The following is a 21,338-nucleotide window of genomic DNA, read 5'->3' on the forward strand; positions in this document are numbered from 1 at the left end:
ACTGGTGAATGGATTACAAAACAAGAATAATAGCTGCAAGCTTACTGAGCATACTGTTTCCATAAAAAAAGCCATAGAGCTCAGATTTGGCTGAGCAGAAATTTGTATCCTGTGGTCACACCTTGCTTTTTGTACAAAATGAAAGCTTAGTAGGGAGCTTGATCAGCACAAGTACGGTGCCTTCAAACTTAAATGGAAATACACCATGCCAGTGGGCATGGCATGTTGTTTTAATTATTGGCAAAAAAATGCCTATAAAGCAGTTGGGTATTCTTTATTTGCTTGTTTCTGAAGTATTGCTGTCTCGGTGTAGGGCTTTGCCAGCATCATTATTCCTGTGTGTGTAGTGAGAAACTGTCTCCAGCCAGGGATCTGAAGAAAGAAAGGGTTGTTGTCATTGGCACCACATGTTGTCCCCAGTCTATTGCCTGTGATGCTCATCTCTATTCTGCATATCCTAGTGAATGGCCAGTGGGGTCCTTGGTCTCCGTGGTCTGCCTGCGCTGTTACCTGTGGAGGAGGAATTCGTGAGAGGTCTCGCCTCTGTAACAGTCCAGAGCCACAGTATGGAGGAAAGCCATGTGTGGGAGATACCAAGCAACATGATATGTGCAATAAGAAGGACTGCCCAATTGGTTGGTATTTAGTAACTCTTTATTCAGCCTGAATAATTATTATTGCTGTTATTTCTTTAATGGAAAATTATGAGTTGACACTACAGAAATCTACTAATTATACCTTTGTTTCAGGAAAGCACATTTAACTATTTTAGGTGCTGTTTAGATCAGTGGGGTTTTATATATATTCTTAATACTGACTTCTCCTGAACAAGGATGTGTTTCTTAAACAGAGCTTCAATATGCTGTAATGTATTCAAATGAATGTAGGAATCTGTAATATTTTCGTATTAAATCAATAGTTTATTAAATGCATTTAATAACCCTAATTCCAAGGGTTTTTATAAGAGTCTGTTGCATCAGATGTGATTTAAGCTAATGAACAGAGAACACCTGTTTCTTAAATGAAGTGCCACATGCCTTTTATGCTCCTAACTTAATTTACACTTTTATGTCTCTTTGTCAGATGGGTGTTTGTCAAATCCTTGCTTTCCTGGAGCAGAATGCAACAGTTACCCAGATGGGTCTTGGTCATGTGGGCCATGCCCAGCAGGTTACCTTGGCAATGGTACCGTCTGTGAGGATCTTGATGAGGTATTGACTTTGTTTCCATTAGCATCAGGAAATCACTGTGAAATTTTCATTATTTGGGAATGACACAGCCATCTAATTGGTGTCTTCTTTCTTTTCCTGCAGTGTATAGCTGTGTCAGATGTTTGCTTTAAGGTGAATCAGGTCCATCGCTGTGTGAACACGAATCCAGGTTTCCACTGCTTGCCATGTCCTCCACGCTATAAAGGAAGTCAGCCCTATGGGGTAGGGCTGGAAGTTGCCAAGGCAGAGAAGCAAGTAAGTGATGTTGAAGAGAAACTGAGTAATTCTCACCTGAAAATATCTGTGAATGAAAGCATGTGATAAACTTAGGTACCAAAGAAAGATAACCTGAAATAGATAACTGCTGTTCCAGAGTATTTTTGGTTTGAGTAACAAAACACTGAATTTGGGTTTTTTTTTTAGTTACGGGTTTTATTTTCTCTAGGCATCTGCACAGTTGCACCAAATGAACGTAAAATGCCAGGAGCAAGCATTCCCCTGCTTTGCACTCCTTTCCCTCAGGTGTATATACCTACTCTGGGGATTGGAAACAAGAATCAGGATTGTTCTCTCCATAAATATAATGCTTTTAATGTGGGTATCATCAGACATGGGTCTGAAGTTCTCACTCCCTAAATTCCATTGGGTCAACACCTGTCAGTGGTGAAGGACAGAAGGAAGTGGAAGTGATATTGAAGGCTATGGTTTGATAGACAAGACAAAAATGTTAAAACAGATGTCATGGGATGCTTTGTCTTTGCTGTTGAATCAATCTGTGGTTAGTTCAACATGTGAAGTCTAAATGTAAAACATCTGTGTGAGAATCTCAGATACTGTCAATGAAAATAAGCAGTGATAAGAAAGAGGTAACAAAAACTTACTTGAGGGGAACATGAGAATTCATTTGAGAATCACTCTTTGATTTAAGAAAATAAGGTAGTTGTTGCATACTGACAGTCAGAACACTAAAGGAAAGAGGTGAGTACAGTCTACTTTCTGTTGCAGTTAATTTCTGGGGATTAATGACATTTGGCGGAAAGCAGATAGGGTTCTGAAAATGTTAATCACTTTAATTGCTTTTCGAATAATGTCCAGTTTTTCCTGTGGTTTCTTTTAATTATTGTCATCGTACACATCGTCTGTCAGTTCACAACTCCAGAGCAGTATGATTTACTGACCACAATTAAAACAAAGTTCCTGTCTGTAGGCATCTAAATAGCTGGCCTGATTTTGACAAAGTTGAGGCACACAAACTGCTGGCTGCGAATATCATTAGGTTTCAGTGAGTATGCTTTGTCTGTTACAGGTCTGTGAACCTGAGAATCCATGCAAGGACAAGACACACAGCTGCCATAAGTCTGCAGAGTGCATCTATCTGGGCCATTTCAGTGATCCTATGTACAAATGTGAATGTAGGACAGGCTATGCTGGTGATGGACGCATCTGTGGTGAGGATTCAGATTTGGATGGCTGGCCTAATAATAACTTGGTCTGTGCTGCTAATGCAACATACCATTGTGTGAAGGTAAGTAAAAAAAGGTTTATAAAAATGTCATGCCATAACCAAATTTTCTCTTTTTTCCTAAACAGTTGTGAATAACACTTTTCAGCATCAAGCTGGTGATTGCTTTCATTAAGCTTTGACTGTTACAGCATGCTCATTTTCTAGGAGATGCTGTGAAATGTGTGTTCAGTTAACACTAGATCCAATAAGGGATTCTCAAAATGAAATCCAGAGTCCTCTGCTTTGGATTTCTTCCTGCTCAGCGTACCCGGAAGGTTGGGATGCTTGTGAATGGAGTTTGCACACTGAGCAGGAGCTGCCTAAAGCACAGGTGTGGAGCACACAGCTAGTGAGAACTAAACAGGAATCTCTGGGCACAGGTAAGTATGAAATCCTACCTGTAAGGCTTGTAACGAGACACTGACAGCCGCGTAAGGTCTGCAGTTCTAAATCCTTTCTTGAACTACCCCTTCCTTTTAAAGAGTTAAGCAGGTCGTACTCTCTGTGAAAACTGGATTCAGAGCCTGACATAATTTTTGGCAATAGGAACCTAAGAGAGGAATGAATGAGTAATTAGACAGAGGAGTTCTCCTTATTGCAAAAGCTCAGTGGGAGAGGATGGGAGATTCAGCCTCTCTTACCCTTCAGAGATGTGAAGTCCCAGCTCTTACCATCCCAAGGGGAGTGACCTGCCTGCCACCGTTGGTTCTAGACCTGGCAGGGAAACTGTTCTACACCCTTGCTGCTGCAGCTGTGCCATTGTAGTGAAAAATGAAACATTACTACACCAAGCAGAAAATAAGCATCAGGGAGCCTAAAAATGGTGGTATGTAGGTTTAGCAGTGGGTGGCCACCATGGTATGTCCCCTGGGACCTGGTTCTGTGCTCATCTGGTTCTGTCCTCCTCGGCTACGTGGCCTGAGGTTCCTTCCGGTGACAATTGCTCAAAAATGGTGAGTGCATTTGGATGTCTCATCATGATGGAGTTACACTGCTGTGCAAAACCAGGCTAAAAGTTGTTCCAGGTCCACCAGTTTAACAATGGCCCAAATAGCTGAGGGGTGAAGGCACCCTCTGACAAGTAATTCCCTGGATCCCAGTTCTGAGTGGTGGCCTCAGTGATGGTTGAATGACAGGCACAATACAGAGGGGCATACGCTGTTTGCAGCAGCAAATGAAGCAACTGGGATGCAGTGAGCTTTACCTGAGCAGAAGGCATAAGCAAGTGCTCAGTTTTAAATGCCTACCCATGGGACCACTGGCAACACTGGATTACATACATGCTTTCACTAGGGCATCTGCTCAAGTATTTTGCTGAATCAGTCATGGCTACAAGGTCAGTGCTTTCTCTCCTGAGGTTTTCTGGATTTTCTTGCCCCAGACCTGAAACACTTTGGTTTCTCCTTTTCCATGTTAGTGATCTACCTCTAAACTGTCATGAAGTTCTAGCACAATAACTTCAAATTAAATTGTGAGGAAAGAAATGCAAAAATGACTGAGTTCTAGACCACTACAGTGGTTAAAAAACCAAATATGGATCAAGAGACTAGGAAAGTTTGAAATCAGGCTGTTTGAGAGAATCAGAAGTCACTCAGATGTAATCCAGTTGAAGCTGTGAATCTGGCCTTTATCAGCAGAAGAGTTTCAGACATTGATGGAAATTTGAGCCTCAGACACTGAACTTCCTCACTGTAGCTGATGTCTGTTTATTGTGGATCCAGCCAATTCAGCAACTGCAGTTCATGTTCTTTTTTTTGGTTCCTGTCATCAGAATCTACTACATGTTGACTCAAGATGTAATGCAAATGATTAGTTTTCATTGAAAACCCAACATGCTGAACCCATTCAGAAAAAAAACCCTATTTTCAAAGGTTGATTCATGGTTTCTATAATACATGTGTTGATCTAATAGACACAAGTACTTCATTTAAGGGGAAAAAAAACCTACAAAACCCCTTAAAAATACCAGGTATTTGCAGATCCTTTTATTCATTACGAAATATCCTAGTTGAGTAATTTGATTTAAAGAAAGCAAACCAAAGCTTCGTTCCTTAAGCTGATAATGGTTGAAAATTAACTTACTGTCTAAGCAAAGCTATATGAATAAAGCAAGTAGATATAAATAATAATAAAATCTTAGCGGTATCTGTTAGTGTAAATTTCTTTTTCATTCACATGGAAGTAGCATTTTTTCCATAAGAATTATCATACCAACACACAACTTTGTCAATAGGTGGACCAAAGAAGCCCAGCTTCCAGTGGGCTTGTGCCTCAAGGTTGAGTTCCCAGGTGGAAGGTGTGATGTCTAAAAGTCCTCTTTCTAATATCTAATAAGAGACTTCTAGAGTGCACTGGCAGGATCTTTCTTCTCTACCCCACTACCGCTTTTTGCAAAGTTTATAGGAACTTGCCTACCCATGAGGTCTCCACCTTAGTACTTGATTTGTATAAAATTGGACTCAAATCTATAGAGAATGCAGACAGACAAACATAAGATACAAGCATACAAGTGATTGAGCAAGCTTTGACTAATTTCTTTCATTGTTTCAAAAAAAATTTTTTTGTATCACTGGTAACTAGTGTTGAGTCAATGCTGTTCACAGGTATTTGGTAAAAAAGTGCCATAAAAAATTTGAAGTTCATTGGGATTGTGATATTTATCACAAATATTCCAGTTCTTTTTCTTAAATTATCAGTACTATTAGAACCACTGAGATTGAAAACAGGGCTAGGACTCTTACTGTAATATTCATTTTCTTAGGGTATGTGTTACAAAAAAGATATTTCTGCACTCTGTTGGCAGATTTATACGGAGGTAGATACGGAATGTGAGAAAAAGAGAAAAGTGAGAAACAGAGTGGGTTTTTACAGATTTATTTATTCTTAGCCGGTTATAGAACTGCAATCCATTTTTAGCTGATTTTAGTATTTTAAAACGGAATACATGTTAAAAGTTTGGCAAACTATTTCACTTCTTATTTTTTCAGCGTAACCTAAGACTTGCTCATTTAAAATAATCATCCTTTACAAAGCTGTGATACAAAATAGAGATACATTTGCCTTTTATTTTCAAAGCCATGGGAGCATGGGAGTGCAAATGTACTGTTTTGCAGAACAGTATAAAGGCATGTTTTTCAAAACCCTTTCTTACAGTGTTCCCGTTCATTGCTGTGTACTACTTCATTCCAGTAACTTTCCATATGAACAACTGTTTCTGAAGACCATCTCCTGGCTTGTATCTTTATTTTTCTGGCAACAAAACCTGGTCATTTTATATGTAATCTTCAAACATACTTCATGAGTTGTCTATAAAAAGTTGATGTAAGAGTGCATGTGTGTGCGTGTGGTGTGTTTGTTCTCTGCTAGATAGTTTCATCTAAAACTTACTGGAAACATCCCTTTCACAGAAGGAGAGCTGGGAAATGGAATGATTTGCAGATGCGTTTCACTTACTTTACAATATGAAAGCAGCAAATGAACTACTATCTTTGGCAGCAAGCAAACAGGCACTTTAAAAAGTATTTATGATTGATTGATTGTTCTTGTTTTATAGCCTCTGGTGTCCCATATCTACTCTTCTGCCCAGGCAAGTCATTCTGACATAATGTAAACATAATGTATTGATTATTTCTTTTGGCCAGGATAACTGCCCCCTTCTGCCTAACTCTGGTCAAGAAGACTTTGATAAAGATGGGAAGGGAGATGCTTGTGATGAGGATGATGACAATGATGGTGTTGAAGATGACAAAGTAAGGTGCATTTCTGTGTCTTCAGTACATTTGACCTAAACATCTGGCTTTGAGGAAATCCATTACAATAGATGAGAGCTTTATTGTTCAGAGCTTCAGCTGGGTTATTCTGTACTGCCTTCCCTGAATGACATCTGGTGCAGAGTAAAGCTGTGTTGGTTCAAAGGAGAGTACCACTGTGCAGAGCAAAGCAGCCTGGGGAATCTGGGGCTGAATTATGTTCTCCATATCAGTTCTGCGTTCAGTTGTGTGCATGAAAACAGTTTAATGGAAGGTGGTATTGGATTTTTTGTTTTGCAGTGGGAGAATGATAGGTCCATGGTATTTGAAAAGCTGGTAGATATTATATCTGAGGTATATTGGAAACAAGTTGTGATGAATAATAATAACTATAAACACAGCCAGCGTTAAGGGGAAATGACAGGAGGAAAGTACCTAGCCTGGTTCATACTTTCCTCTTTTAGATATGCCCACAAGACTGAAATTCATTTACCTGCAGAGCCTAAAAGATAGGCAGTTAGTCTAAACCTGTTCTCCCTGTACATTCAGCAAAAGGACAGAGGCACCTCTGGAGTGGGATTCACCCTGCCTTTTCTGAACGTGTTTAGGATGAGTGAATTGGTTTTAGGAGTTTACTGTTCCTCTTTGTTCCCTTCAGAGGGAGCCTAGATAGTCTAGAGCTTCAGATGGTTAAAGCTGGGTTAGAACTGTGTTCATGGAGCCTCTACTTAGAATATTTCAAAAATCAGAGAATCATTTGATAAAATATTATGATTTAGTACATATATTTGAAGTTTCTTCTGAAGTAGCCAGAAGTTTCTACTTCCGAAGTAGCCAGAAGTTTTATGAACGGTATAAAATTTTGACTTGCCTCTATGTCTTGTCCTTTAGTATTTAAAATGTATTTCTGAGGAATTTAAAATGTTGGGCTAAAAAAATTATTTCCTAGTAAATGGGTTTTGCTTCAACAGAGAAAAAGCAGTTTAAAGATTTTTTCCCAAATGACCTCCCTTCAGATTCCAAGATGCTAATGTAGCCCTTACTCCCACTGCTTTGGTTTGGTTTCATTCTTCTTTGCTTTCCACACTGAGTACTTCCTTGTGCCTGTGCAAAAGCCCATGTATAATTTGGGGACGTGTGAAACATAAGAATGCTTGTTCTGGCAGACTTTCAAATTAGGGACTAAACTGAAATGAAATTTTCAAAATGCCACTAAAAGGAATGGTCTCAGGATAAAAATACTTTGGGTCAATGAGAGTATTTCATTTTAACTTAGCTTTTTGAAACTTTTTACATTTTATTATCATATGCAATATAACACAATGCACAAAAAAGTCAATCCTTGTTTAAATTGAAATCAAATCAAAATATCTGGTTTTAAAGTGAGAATATTGATACTAGTTTGTTCCAAAAAAGTCAGAGTAACAATTCTAGTTTTTTCCAAAAAATATAATATGCAGCTGAAATTGGCCTGATACTACAACACATTATGATTATTTTTTTTTTTTTTAAAAAAAACGCAGGTACCAGTGATGCACTTTTGTTGAAATATCTGAGTACAGATCCAATTTAAAATGCCTCTCCAGTTGCTCTCCTAGTGAGATATGGAACACATTTCACATGCCTGGTACAAAAACACAAAACCAGACAGTGAGCCAGGCTGTGCAGATGCCATCCTGTTACCACCAAGATCTTTAGTGTAGGTACAGCTTGTCCATTGAAAAAATAATGGACTAATATTTTGATTTTTTTGTCTCTGTCCAAGATGAACAGGAAGAGTTACCACTTCATAGTATGCTTTCATGAGTTGTGATTTATATTCTGAAATCTTCTATTTCTTCTTACTAGGACAATTGCCCTCTTCTGTTTAACCCTCGTCAATTTGATTATGACAAGGATGAAGTTGGTGACCGCTGTGATAATTGCCCTTATGTGCACAACCCTGCTCAGATTGACACAGATAATAATGGGGAGGGTGACTCATGTGCTGTGGATATTGACGGAGATGGTATGCTTTCAGTTTTGAGAATTAAGTGCTGTTCCACAACTACACTTTGCTTTATGTCCAGTAAGATGGGCTACCTGCTTTTATACATATAATAAAATTGGGTCTAGTTGCTCAAAAATGCAGAAGAGAAGAATTAGGTTCATCTGTCCTGTGTAGTATAGTTGTCCACAAAGTCTCTAAATGACTACAATTGATATTATTGAAGAATAAATCACAGCAAGTCTTTTATCAGTGTAATCTTAAAAAAATTCTTTCCTTCGTCTGTGTTCCAAAGTAATCAGGGTCTAGTATAACACTTCTGTTGACTTTTTTTTTTTCCTTTTTAGGGAGGGAAAAGAACATCAGAACATCTGTGCGGTTAAGACAATATCTGTAGGAAATTAATCTGCTTTTATATGAACGTACTGCAAAGCCCGCAGTAATCCAAATACACATTTTTTATGTGTCTTAAAATATTATTAAAGGTGTTTATTTCATCTACCAGTACATGCCTATACGACCCAGATTTGATCAGAATTAAGGAGGGGGAAAAGCACTTAAATGTCTTTCAAAAATCATATCCCTGTAGCACTTCAAATTTATGGGAATCCAGAAGTATTAGAAGTTGAAGAAATCTAGTTCTGGATTTCCTTCAGTAATATTTTAAACTTTTGGATGCTTATCTGACTTGAATTTCTGAACACTTTGAAGTCCTCTCATCCTTCTGAACTTCAGATTCTTAGAAGTACTCGTGGGAGTTTTGCATTTGAAAGAAAATGTAATCATATGTTATTGGCTGAAAGATTATGCAAATATCCAGGGACCATATAATGTAGGAGAGGGTACCCGTATCCATTCCAGACAGCTATGCCAACATATCTTATTTTTGTTTCTTTTAAACATATTATAATTTTGAAGGAGCTTGTCAGTTGTATAATAAAGTTTCCTGAGGGGGAACAGTTTCTTTTGAAAATTTGGCATGATATACAATAAATGATGGACATGTGCTGGTAAAATGAAATTATTTAGTGCTGAAGCAGCTGAACATTAATGTGGTTGTTCCTATACGAAACTTCAGAAATTCCACCATGTTACAGCTGTGCATTCTATGCCATTCCTTAAAGTGTCTGGGAAGAAAATCCAAACCAAATTATTTAAAAAGAAAAATACCCCACCCCTTTATCTGTTATTCTATGAAAAAGGGCTAAATTCTTAAGACATGATCAGCCCTTACTCTAGCAAAATCCCTTAGTAAAATACATATAGAAGTCTATCGTAGCAAGAAAAGTGAAATTGATGCCATAGTTCTTTCTAAGATTAGTCTTTTCACTATTTCATGCTGTAGCAATAATGTTGTAGCAATCGGAAAGCCTATGAGCCCCTTAAGAGCCTTGCTTCTTTACTGGTGCCTCCTGCAGTCTACGGCTGTCTGTGCTGGATGCTGTACCAATCCATCTGATTTTTTCAATTTTTTTCCTCACAGATATTTTTAATGAACGAGATAATTGTCCTTACGTCTATAACACAGACCAGAGTGATACAGATGGTGATGGAGTTGGTGATCAGTGTGATAATTGTCCATTGATGCATAATCCAGACCAGGTAAATGCTAGAGACAGTTTCCTTGATGCTAATGTCAGAACAAGGGCAGAGAAAAGAACACAGGAACAATCCCCGTTTGCTGTAGAGCTGAAGAGGTGGATCTATATTGCTCATTTTCACATCTCAGGTTGTCAGATCTCTTTGTATCAGATGAAAGGAAGTAGAGTGATGATGCCTTTAATCCATCTTCAAGGCTTTGCTGAACTGTTTTCTTCCCCTGTGGCAAGTGAGAATGGCCTCAGGGCTGCATTTGGTATGCCTGAGTTTGTTGGTCCATGCACGTCAAGCACAGAGAAGCAATCAGAAAATGCGCTTCCCAGACTGCTGCTCCCCTGTGATCTCTAGAAGAAGAGCAATGAAGATCATGGCCAAAAACGTGCCCTGGAAATGTCTTGATGACCAGATCTTACGCACTGATGGCAGAATAAGTAGCTATACTAGTTTGAAGTTACGTTTCTGTTTTAAGCACAGTTGTCATCATGGTATCACTTGTCTCCAGAGAAGTCCTTGAAGAGAAATGTTGAGAAATTAAGTACCAGGCTATCCGTACTTTTGTGTTTAGTAACAATAATAAATTTACTTCTTTTTGATTTTTTTTTTTTTTTTTTTGGTAGACCGATGCAGATAATGACCTTGTTGGTGACCAGTGTGACAACAATGAGGACATAGATGAAGATGGCCACCAGAACAACCAAGATAACTGCCCTTACATCCCCAATGCTAACCAGGCTGACCATGATAAAGATGGTAAAGGAGATGCCTGTGATTCTGATGATGACAATGATGGTGTCCCAGATGACAGGGACAATTGTCGCCTCAGATACAACCCTGAGCAGGAGGACTCTGATGGTAAGAACAATGTTGTATGAATTTCGTTTAGTTCTTAGTATCCAATGCTGATCTTGGAGTATTAGTAATTGGTGAAGAGAAAGACTTCAGATCAAACTGAGCTGCTTTTGCCATTTGAGACACTGTGAACTTCAGTGGAACTGTACTGGCCCGTTTGGTCCAGAATTGGAGCATTAGGAAACCTCTTTGACAGAGGCTCAAACATGCACATACTTATTTCTAGAAGAACACCTTTAAGAAAGTAAAAAAAACCAAACAAACAAAAAAAACCCCAAAAACACCAAACAAACAAAGCACACCAGATTATTTTTTGTTTTAATATATTTCTGATTTTCACTTTGAATTGGGAAATTCAAAGTGAAAGAACTTTAGGAAAATATTTCAAATCGCTTGAATTTCAGACGTCTTAAAAATGAAAAATGACCTGCTTTGCTTTCAAAACAAGTTGTCTTCTGAAAATTAAAATGGAAAAAATATGTTTTATTTTGAAAAACAGGTTATTTCTCCAGGTCCTTTAAGTCTAAAATTGTTGTTGAATATTAATTATTTTTGTAAAAAAAAAAAAAAAATTCTGATCAGCTTTTCTCAAATTTGCTTTATAGGTAGCTTTAAATATGTCTTGATGATGTACATGTCACAGTTTAAGAAATGGATACATAATTGTTCTTTTCTCCAGTTCTGTGGTAAAATGTTGCTGGTCATTCTCAAACAGTCTTGCTCTACGTTTGGCAGTGTTTCAATACTGAAATAGTGATACTTTCACAATCATAAATGTAATTTAGTAAAAATATCTATGATCCTTTGAAAACCACTGTAATATGTCTACAAGTAATGGCCCTTGCAATAAATACAGGTGAGCAATTTCTGTTCTGAGTTATACATCTTGCTGGAATCGTTCCATGGTTATGCTGGTGAAATTGAAAGCAGAATTTAGTAGCTACACAATATGGTTTTATGTACGTTTAGAAAGATAAACTCCTGAGCTCTGACTGATTTCCTGGTAAGACAATTGCTTGCAGTAGGAAGTTTCTGGTTGATAGTCAGTAGCAGTTCTTAAATTACTTAACGCTTCAGTCCAATGATATAATGGGAATCTCTCTGTACTTGCCAATCTCTGGAATAGCCCTTTAATTTCAGAAATATTCCAGAATAAAGGTGCCCCCAAACTGGGGTAGTTTGTTAGCCAGCTGTCACCTGAATCTTGTGAGAGAGACTACATTTATGTATGGAGTAAGTATTCACAAAAGGAGTGAATTTAGACAGTTTAGCCAGCTTATCACTGTCATTAGTGGCAGGTCCAACAGAAATCTTGGAAAAGCAGTAAATGAAGCCAAAAGATTCTCCTACGCTCTTGAAGATGTGAGCTATAGCATATAAAGATGAGGCCCTGGAGAGAGCTGTTGGACGTGGCTGGGTAAACAAACGCTTTCTAACTTTCCGTGACAGGGAATCAACGTTGTCAGCAGCAGCTCAGTACCAAATGAACATCAGCAGGACTTTCAGTGAATAATTAGATTCTCCTGTGACTCAAGAATTACCTCTTTGATAGTTGTGTTAAGTCCCATGTTCTTAGAGCAGTCACAAACGCTTAAATTAAAAAAAAGCAGATGCTCAGTTATAGAAGGATAGAAACAAATTAGCTGGCAGTTCTGGTTTTACATTAGAACCCAGTGTAATATCCAGTGGTTTCTGTTGTAGAAGTCAGAGCCATTTGAGAATTTGTTTCTATACCTGTCTAGCCAAGTTTTTCTACTTTATTTTCAAGTGTTTGTACTATTGTATGCCACTGAATAACAGTGGCATTGGCAACGAGACATTTTTTTTTAGATGCCTCCTTTCACCACCTGCTATTCAAGGCAAGTCACATCTACTGGTTTCCACTGATATTATGCATAAATTAAGAAACGAAATAATTTTTTAATTTTGTTTTAAATAGTGAGCTTAAAGCAGCACAACTGAGCAGCAGCACAACTGTAGCTGAGCTGTATGGATGTATTTTTAGGTTCTCTAAAAAAACTTGTTGCAATTCATATAACAAAACTTAATATTTCCATTTCTCCAAGGCTAGTCCTGTTGGATACAGTGCTTCTTTCTTTTTTCTTATATTTTTCTGAAGTGCTACATTTCTTATAAGACAAATTGTTCTACCCTTGAGTGAAAGAGTGACTGAGCATGTATGCATATTTTACTGCAATACTGTCCCCACTTTCCTTTGACATAGATGTGACATTTCAGCAATCTGAAGCACCTTAGTTGGATTGTTGCTGAAGGAATCTTGAGACAGAGATAAGAGTCTGAAAAAAGTTTAATATCTTCAATTGTATATCAGGACTTAGTAATGTGCAGGAAGATTAAGATTTTAACATTATTGTTTGAATTCATTTACACTGCACATATTACAATATGGTGTTGTATCCACATCTGGGACAAATCAAACTGAAAATGTAATACAAGCATTAGTGAATTACGTCGACATAGTAAACTTCCAACTTCTCCCACCCTGATACTAAAGCAGTGTATAGACTGGGGCCAGACTGATCACTGTCATAAACCACGGACAGGACAGTTTTATTAACAATGATTTTGGCCCTGATCTAAGTTGATGACTTCTTCCAGTCATTACCAGCAACATTTCAAATAGACTTTCAGAGAATGGAGCTTGCTTTGGAGTCATTTGGAACATTCTTTGAGAAACAAGAGAATAACATACTTGTATGTATCATAAATGTCTTCCATCAGTGGGAGAGCTGTTAAGAAGGCTGGATAAATTGCTAACAATTGCATTTGCTTATTCACATTGCTTATAGGTGATGGCAGAGGTGATATTTGCAAAGATGACTTTGACAATGACAATGTCCCAGATATTTATGATGTATGCCCTGAAAACAATGCCATCAGTGAAACTGATTTCAGAAAGTTCCAGATGGTCCCCCTGGACCCCAAGGGAACAGCTCAGATTGATCCCAACTGGGTTATTCGCCACCAAGGCAAGGAACTGGTACAGACTGCCAACTCTGATCCTGGAATAGCTGTAGGTGAGTATCAGATGTCAGCCATCGTCTTTGGAAAAGTGACCAGTGATTTGGTGATGAGGAGAGGAAAAAAAAAGTAGATAAACACACCTTTTTGATGCTGCAAACTTTGGACTGACACACGGGTACAGTGTATATGCCCAAATTAAAAACAGCTCAATCCTGTTGGCTTTGACTGTTCATCTCATCACTGACTGTAACACACATAAAATACCCAGTTGAAGAACCTGCTACAAGTATAGTGCCTGCTGTCTTCACCACCCCTTGTAAACAATTTATTTCTCTCCAGAAGCCTCCATGCGATAGGTAGGCAAGTATATACCTACAGATACATCTATCTGTATCTATCTACTCAAAAAGATAGTTCATGACTCCTGGCAAAACTCGGAATAGAGCTGGGAGTCTTGGGTGTGGGCAGCCAGACCCAGTATTGTAACTCGATGGTTTCTCTTTCGTCCTCTCCCAGGCTACGATGAGTTCAGCTCTGTTGACTTCAGCGGGACGTTCTATGTTAACACAGACCGCGATGACGACTATGCTGGCTTTGTGTTTGGCTACCAGTCCAGCAGTCGGTTTTATGTTCTGATGTGGAAGCAGGTCACTCAGACCTACTGGGAGGACAAACCCACCAGGGCTTATGGCTATTCTGGTGTATCGCTCAAAGTAGTGAATTCAACAACTGGTACTGGTGAACACTTGAGAAATGCTCTCTGGCACACAGGAAACACCCCTGGACAGGTGAGAGATTTAAAACTTCAGGCCAACGATGCATGACTAATATTATTAAAAGAAGGGAGGTGTCTCAAAAAGAATTTCCTTTCACACCTCAATTTTTGCAGATGTCTCTCAGCTTTTCTTCAGTTCTGATATTATGAGTGTCAATAATAACATTTGCATTGTGTTTCAAAGAAAACATTACACATATAAAAAGTAATTAATGGAAAAAATTACATGTATAAAAGGGAAGATGTGGTGTGGTCCAAAGAAAAAAAGAGTGAGAGGTCTCAGTTATCCACAAATCCTTTGTGACCTCTGTATTGGCACTTGCTGCTTCAGCATTCCAGCTTGTTTCAATTATACGTGGTTTAGAGTTCAGTAACCAGTGACAGCCAGAGAGAAAAGAAATGAAAACAAAGAGAGAAACTGCTGCTGTTCCAAATAGGGGCCAGCCATGGAAGAAACTTGTGCCTTTTGGAAATTAAGTTAGTGGGGCTTCACAGGTGGATAGGAATTTTGCACTTCGGAGCTCGTTGCAGGAACAAGACCTTGACTGGGTGTGGGAGATTTCAAGGAGCAAGCCACAGGCAGTAACATCTGTGCAAGCTGCAGTCCCTCTCCTTTGGTGGAGCCACTCATACAGATAGGAAAGTAGCATTGACTCTGGCAGCGCGGGTGTGTATATGCAAACAGGGGCAGGACTTCCGAAGGGGAGTCAGGTTCGATGCTGTAATGGTCTTCAGTGACTCCAGCTATGAAACTACAGATGAGTTATTGATCAATAATTTAAGACAAGAATTTTCATTACTCTCACCCTATAAAAGAGGTCTGCTGATCATACTGTCAAATGTTAAACACTATTTTCAGTTTCAGGCTCTGCAGCAAATAAGCTTTGGCTGCATGTACAGTTACTATAGTGGATGTACAGTTACTGGAGCACAGTCTGTTTCTAATAAGGCATTTGTCTTCCTGCTGTAGGTGCGTACTTTGTGGCATGATCCCAAGAACATTGGCTGGAAAGATTATACTGCTTACAGGTGGCATTTGATTCATAGGCCTAAAACAGGATTAATAAAGTAAGAAATGTTTCTGCATCTCTATATTTTCTGGTAGCAAAACTTTTGTCTCTTGATATAAGAGCTATGTTATCAGTTTCTTTGTTAGTTCTGATAATGACGATGCTTGTGTGACAGTTTGTTCCAATATTTTGGGGACATTTTGTTATCTTTAGAATAAGTTATTTTCCTTTTCAGATGTATTTAATTCAGTCTGTATGATTCAATGTTTACATCAGCTAAATATTCTTAAATTAAAGAAAAAAATAAAATTCTTTCTCAGTAGCTTTTCTGTAAAGGGACCAAAAATTCCTGAGGAAAACACAAAGCAAGATTAGAACACGAGATTCCTCCCCAGCCTCTGGAATTTGAATGAATGAAATTAATTAGAAACATCAGAATTGCCACAGGGAAGTAGGCCAACGGCCTGTCTACTTCAGCATCCTGTCTCCCATCGTGACTTATACGAGATACTGCAGAAGTAGCCATGAGCACATCTGTAATGCACACAGCAAGGAGCTATAGCATATGACTTTCCTTAGAGCCCAGCTGTTTATCTGATGTTTCAAAGAAGGAGCATTAACTGTCCATGACAATTTTATCTTCTACTAACTACTGTAACTGTAAAGGATGCTTTTCATGGGGCAGAGTCTGACCTTACCTCTTCATGTCTTGTTTGTGCTTATGAGCAGGGGAGTTTCATCTGGCTGTGAAAGACAAAGGGTAGAACAATTTGGATAGACTAAGTTATTGGTTTCTTGGAAATAAAAGAGTTTCTTTACGCATCAAAGTATTGCAGTGCAAAGTATTGACTGATACAGGTCAAAAGGAAACTTGAGTTTTTCATTCATGTTGCTGTTACCTGTATCTTCCTTTGCAGAATCTACTCAGTGTCAGACAAAGCATGTTTCAACTGCTATGCTGTTAGATTAATCAAGCATCACAAAATCTATAGTCCAGGGCATTAAATTCCTTTATTCTTTAGGGTGGTTTTATAGAAAATAAATAAACAAAATCAATTCTTTCACTAATATAGTCATGAAACCATTTTAATTGTTCAGAAATAGCAATTTAGTATTAACATGATTAGAGCTGCGTAATTTTTTTTGGTGGGATGAATAATTTATCAAACTCTTCCCATGTGTTTTGGGTTCTTGAAATTTTGAGAATTCTGTTAAATAGGATTACATGAGCATGGAAACCTGTCATTCTTTTTGCTGTTCTTTTTACCATCCATTAAATAGTGTTTTCAGGGAGCAGTTTCATACTTGTCTTTGAGCACTTTTCAGAAAATGAAACACCTCAAGGTGGAGCGAGTGCTGGACATACCTTTCTGCTTGAGAAGAAATCTGTCCCTAACCCTCGAGTTACAGGAAGTTGCTCAAGTGTGTTCATCCTCATGTGAAGTCATCCTGCTTTGTATAACTAATGTATAGTCAGTTGAAGCAGGACCATAATCTCTTTCTCCAGAGACTGCTCTAATTAACAGACTATAGAGTCTCTTCTCATTTGGCCCAAAGGCTATTTTAAGAGACTGAGAGCCTAAGAACATTGACTATCTCAAGGTCTCCCATGAGAAGTGGAGGATCCAAGGAACTGCAGTCTATCTGACAGAGAAGAATGAAAAGTTATCTTTAGAGGTCTTTTGGCTACGGGGTGGATGCCTGAAACACTACAAAAAAAAAAAAAAAACAAAAACCACAAAAAACCCCCAAACCAAATCCCACAACTAAAACAACCAAAAACCCACAAGTTCTCCTTCTTTTCCAATTTATTATTAGTCTAGCTGTTTGTATCCAAATCCTTCCAGCTTTCATTAAGCTCTTCAAATGTCTGAAACTGAGATTCAGCATGTCTCCAATTAATGTTTTGTTTGACTCTAAAGAGATGGTTCTTCCAATTTCTGATGTTGGCCCTTGCACCTAAAGATAAATAAATCGGCTGTTCACGCAGCCATAAAGACAACTTTGCTAAGTGATGTGGCGAGGTCTTGTGCTAACCTCTGAGTTCACAGGGACAAGGGCTTATCAATGAATGCTAGTACATGACATAGTTCATTCCGGGAGACATGACTGTTCTAAATAAAGAACTGGGAAATCTTTCGCAGATGGTGTGAATAAAATTACTTATGGAACAGCTCCACTACTTCTGATTAATGTGTTATGGCTGCCAGCCAGGTGGGCGTGAGATAGAGATGAGAAGCAATCCTTACAGTGAAGCTGGGTTGTCTGGTGCCTTGTTAAAATTAATTCTGTTTCAGTTCTTGGGAACTGTTACCAGCCCTTAGCACTGGACACTGCCTTATCCTCCTTGTCTAATTTAAGTGATGTTCTTCTTTACAGAGTTTTAGTGTATGAAGGGAAACAAGTCATGGTGGATTCTGGACCGATCTATGACACAACCTTTGCTGGTGGACGATTAGGTCTTTTTGTCTTTTCTCAAGAGATGGTCTATTTCTCTGACCTCAAATATGAATGCAGAGGTTAGTTACAGAAAATGTCTGGAAAATGCTGAAGCCTTTGATAACTTGTGGAGCAAGCACGAAATATGGAAATGAAAAGTATCCTCTAGTTAGTGAAAGCAATCTGTAATATCATAGCATGGAGTAAACCTTGATATGTTGAAATACCATGAATGCCTTTTGCCCCTATAGTAATTGCAATTTGAATAACAAAACCCAGATGTTTAATACTACCCACCTGGAAAAAATGAGATAGAAATCTCTGAGTGAGATACGTGCTTAGAATTCTCTCTGTATATCCACCGTCCTTTGCCTGCAGGACACGCTGAAATAGCCTACAAAGAGCTACTTCTGGATCACCCCTCTTTCAAGAGGCATGAAGGAGAGCAGATATTTTTAATGAGCATGTCTGTCTATAGTGCCCTGTCCAAAATGTTTTGAAATACAGAAAATGTTTTCCCAGGTTTTCTTATATATGTTGTTGGGGTTTTTTTTTATATGCTTCCAGATACATAAGTGCACATACACATATGTGTGTGTCTCTATCTATATAGGTAGATAACTATTTTTATATAAATGTCCACACATTTGTAGGAAAATGCAGAACAGGGAAAATTGTGCTGCATCCTTATACTGTATCATGATGGAGCTCTGTTCTTGTGTGATTAACTTCCTAACCAGATAAAACCACCACAATTAATATCTCTTTTTCCTATTTTTTTCAGATGCTTGAGCAATGGTTGCTGCATTACCAGCAAAGTACTGTAAATGCTATGCAACCTAGACACCTCAGTACATCCTGGTACTCCCAGTTTCTATTTTTGTGTACCTCCTGTCCTCTGTCCTCGTGCTCCACTCACCAGGTACTTCCCTGCTGCCAGAAGTGCCTCAGCCATCCCTCCACCCAAGTGCCTTCTCACAGCCAGGACTAATGAAACCTAAATGTGAGCATCCGACCCACCAATGAAGCAAAAGCAGATTGATACATTAGAACACTTTTGTAGAGTGAAAACTTAGCAAAACATGTTTGTTTGTTTATTTGTCTTTTTTAAGGAATGACGTTTACATATAAAAATGTAATTACTTAATGTATTTATATATATATGGAGAAAAAGAGGGGGGTGATGGTTATCAGTCACTGTCTTTAAGTGAGGAAAAATGTATTTGAATAACTTTTTAGGTGTATGGTTGACACTTCCTTGCTCTGATCAGGACTGGACTTCAGTAACACAAAGCCTCTGGGTCTAATTTTAGCAAAGTAATGAAGAGCCACACCAACATTATCTATAATAACAATGAAAATGCCTTTGAATAATAAAGTAAAGGTCAATTATGAACAATTCTTGATCCAGAAAGATGCTCTTTAGCTAATGAGGATGCTCGTAATAACACCCGTTAAAATTACAGTTGGTAGAACCGTCAAATTTGCAACCTAAAGCATTGTTTAGTAGAGGCTTAATTCAGGCCAAACAGAATTGAACTAGAAACTCTCATGTGAAAGGGAAGAGTGACTCATTTAAACATCCAAAGCTATCACTATTGTCTGACTTCCAAAAAATTATTCCCAGTTGTTCCATTTCCATCATATTTTGCATTCCCTTGTAAAAAAGAATATACCATGGCCATGTGGAGTAAAATGGACCTGAACCACTTTCCCACCTCTGCTGCAAAAAGCACTTTGACATCCTGAATCCTGATGTGGGTTTTTGAAAAGGTGGCAACGCCACTATTACTTAATTTGGTAACGTATGAATTTAAGGTTCCATTTATAAATATTTTGTTAGTATTTATTATGATTATCACACCAAGCTGCCTTCTCTGATAATTTATTTTAAAACATGTCATATAATGCATCAGTAATACATTCACAAATAATGGTATTTTAAAGCTGTTTTTAAAAGCATATCACAATATGTAGATATTGTCAAAGCATGGTACACACTTAAGTATAGTTTCATGGGTTATATTCATGTATGCATTAAAGTTAAATGAATAATAATAAGGAATTTATAAATGGAACCTTAATATATATCCAGTTACCCTAATTTTAATATTTTGTATTGTTACCTATGTCTGCTGTATATAGAACTTCTTAAATAATGCTGAAGGGATACCAGTGTTTATTCTAAACAGATACAACAGTTACTCAGATATACAATAGTATAAACATGTTTAACATTTTTTTTGTTTTAAGTTGTATGAGCTTTGTTCACAAAAATCACATGCTGGTGTAATTTTATTCATAGATGAGTTAACTAATGGAATAATACAGTACCTCTGCCTTCTTATATGGCACAGTGAGCTAAATATTGAATCGACTTTTTCTCCCTTGAAATAGATTTTGTTGCTATATTCATTAGAAAGGAATCCACAGTTGCTGACTTTATTGCACATTTTATAGTGTTCATATTATCAAATCTTTTTGTGTTTGTTTTTGGTTTTCTTTTTTTTTCCATTTTGTTTTGTCTTTTTTTCAAATCCTCTTCATGAGGTTTTTAAATGTTTCAGTTTCTTACTTTTGGTATTTCAAATTGTATCCCCAAGTCCCAAGCAGAAGTGAGGGTGACTTCATTAAATGTAATGATTGTAATGGCTGTGTAGGGTTTTTTGTTTTGTCAGAGAGAGACATCAGTGTGGGGATGAAGATGTTAATATTTGGACTGTATCATAATTTTCCTATTCTATGTAAATTATTTATGATGTTTTTTTAATTTCTTTTTCCTTTTTTCCTTGCAAGTGTGTGTGTGAGAGAGAGTGAGATCAATGAAGTTTCATTTTGTTTTGCCAAAGATTGTAAATAATTATTTATTTGTTTACAGGGACAGAACTTTATCATTTAAGGTCCTGGTTCATTTAGTCAGATCCTCATATATATATATATATATATATATATATATATATATATATAAAGAAATTAATGATAGGAAATAAACTGTAAAAAGGTTTTATAAACAAAATTCTCTTTACCTTTTTTATAGTTAAAATGTTTCTTTAAAGAAAATATGCCATTCCCCAAAGCCCTCAGTTAAATAAGCCTCTTGCCTTGCTATAAACCAGTTCATTTCAAGCAAACCAGCAAATCTGTTGCTTGGTTACAAATCGCTGACTGTCTTCTCAGGTTTTCTAGTCTCTCTGACAAGACATCATTCGGCATGAAGTCTTTATCTGGCA

At 37.7% G+C, this 21,338-nt stretch overlaps 1 protein-coding gene across 1 annotated transcript in view; it reads left to right on the plus strand.

Moving 5' to 3' along the window:
* THBS2 (thrombospondin 2) overlaps positions 1-21,015 on the plus strand; it is a 34,743-nt gene extending 13,728 nt beyond the window's left edge. The window contains exons 10-22 of the mRNA XM_087776448.1: positions 462-635; positions 1,084-1,211; positions 1,314-1,466; positions 2,518-2,736; positions 6,357-6,464; positions 8,313-8,472; positions 9,935-10,053; positions 10,668-10,902; positions 13,710-13,937; positions 14,401-14,672; positions 15,630-15,727; positions 18,049-18,188; positions 18,893-21,015. Coding sequence (XP_087632574.1) covers positions 462-635; positions 1,084-1,211; positions 1,314-1,466; positions 2,518-2,736; positions 6,357-6,464; positions 8,313-8,472; positions 9,935-10,053; positions 10,668-10,902; positions 13,710-13,937; positions 14,401-14,672; positions 15,630-15,727; positions 18,049-18,188; positions 18,893-18,900 — 2,042 coding nt within the window. The 3' untranslated portion in view covers positions 18,901-21,015. The remainder of the gene's footprint in view (positions 1-461; positions 636-1,083; positions 1,212-1,313; positions 1,467-2,517; positions 2,737-6,356; positions 6,465-8,312; positions 8,473-9,934; positions 10,054-10,667; positions 10,903-13,709; positions 13,938-14,400; positions 14,673-15,629; positions 15,728-18,048; positions 18,189-18,892) is intronic.
* Positions 21,016-21,338: the final 323 nt, after the last annotated feature.

This window comes from Nipponia nippon, unplaced genomic scaffold (assembly GCF_047370975.1).
Source record: "Nipponia nippon isolate SJK-2023a ecotype South Korea unplaced genomic scaffold, ASM4737097v1 scaffold_4, whole genome shotgun sequence".
Lineage (NCBI taxonomy): Eukaryota > Metazoa > Chordata > Aves > Pelecaniformes > Threskiornithidae > Nipponia > Nipponia nippon.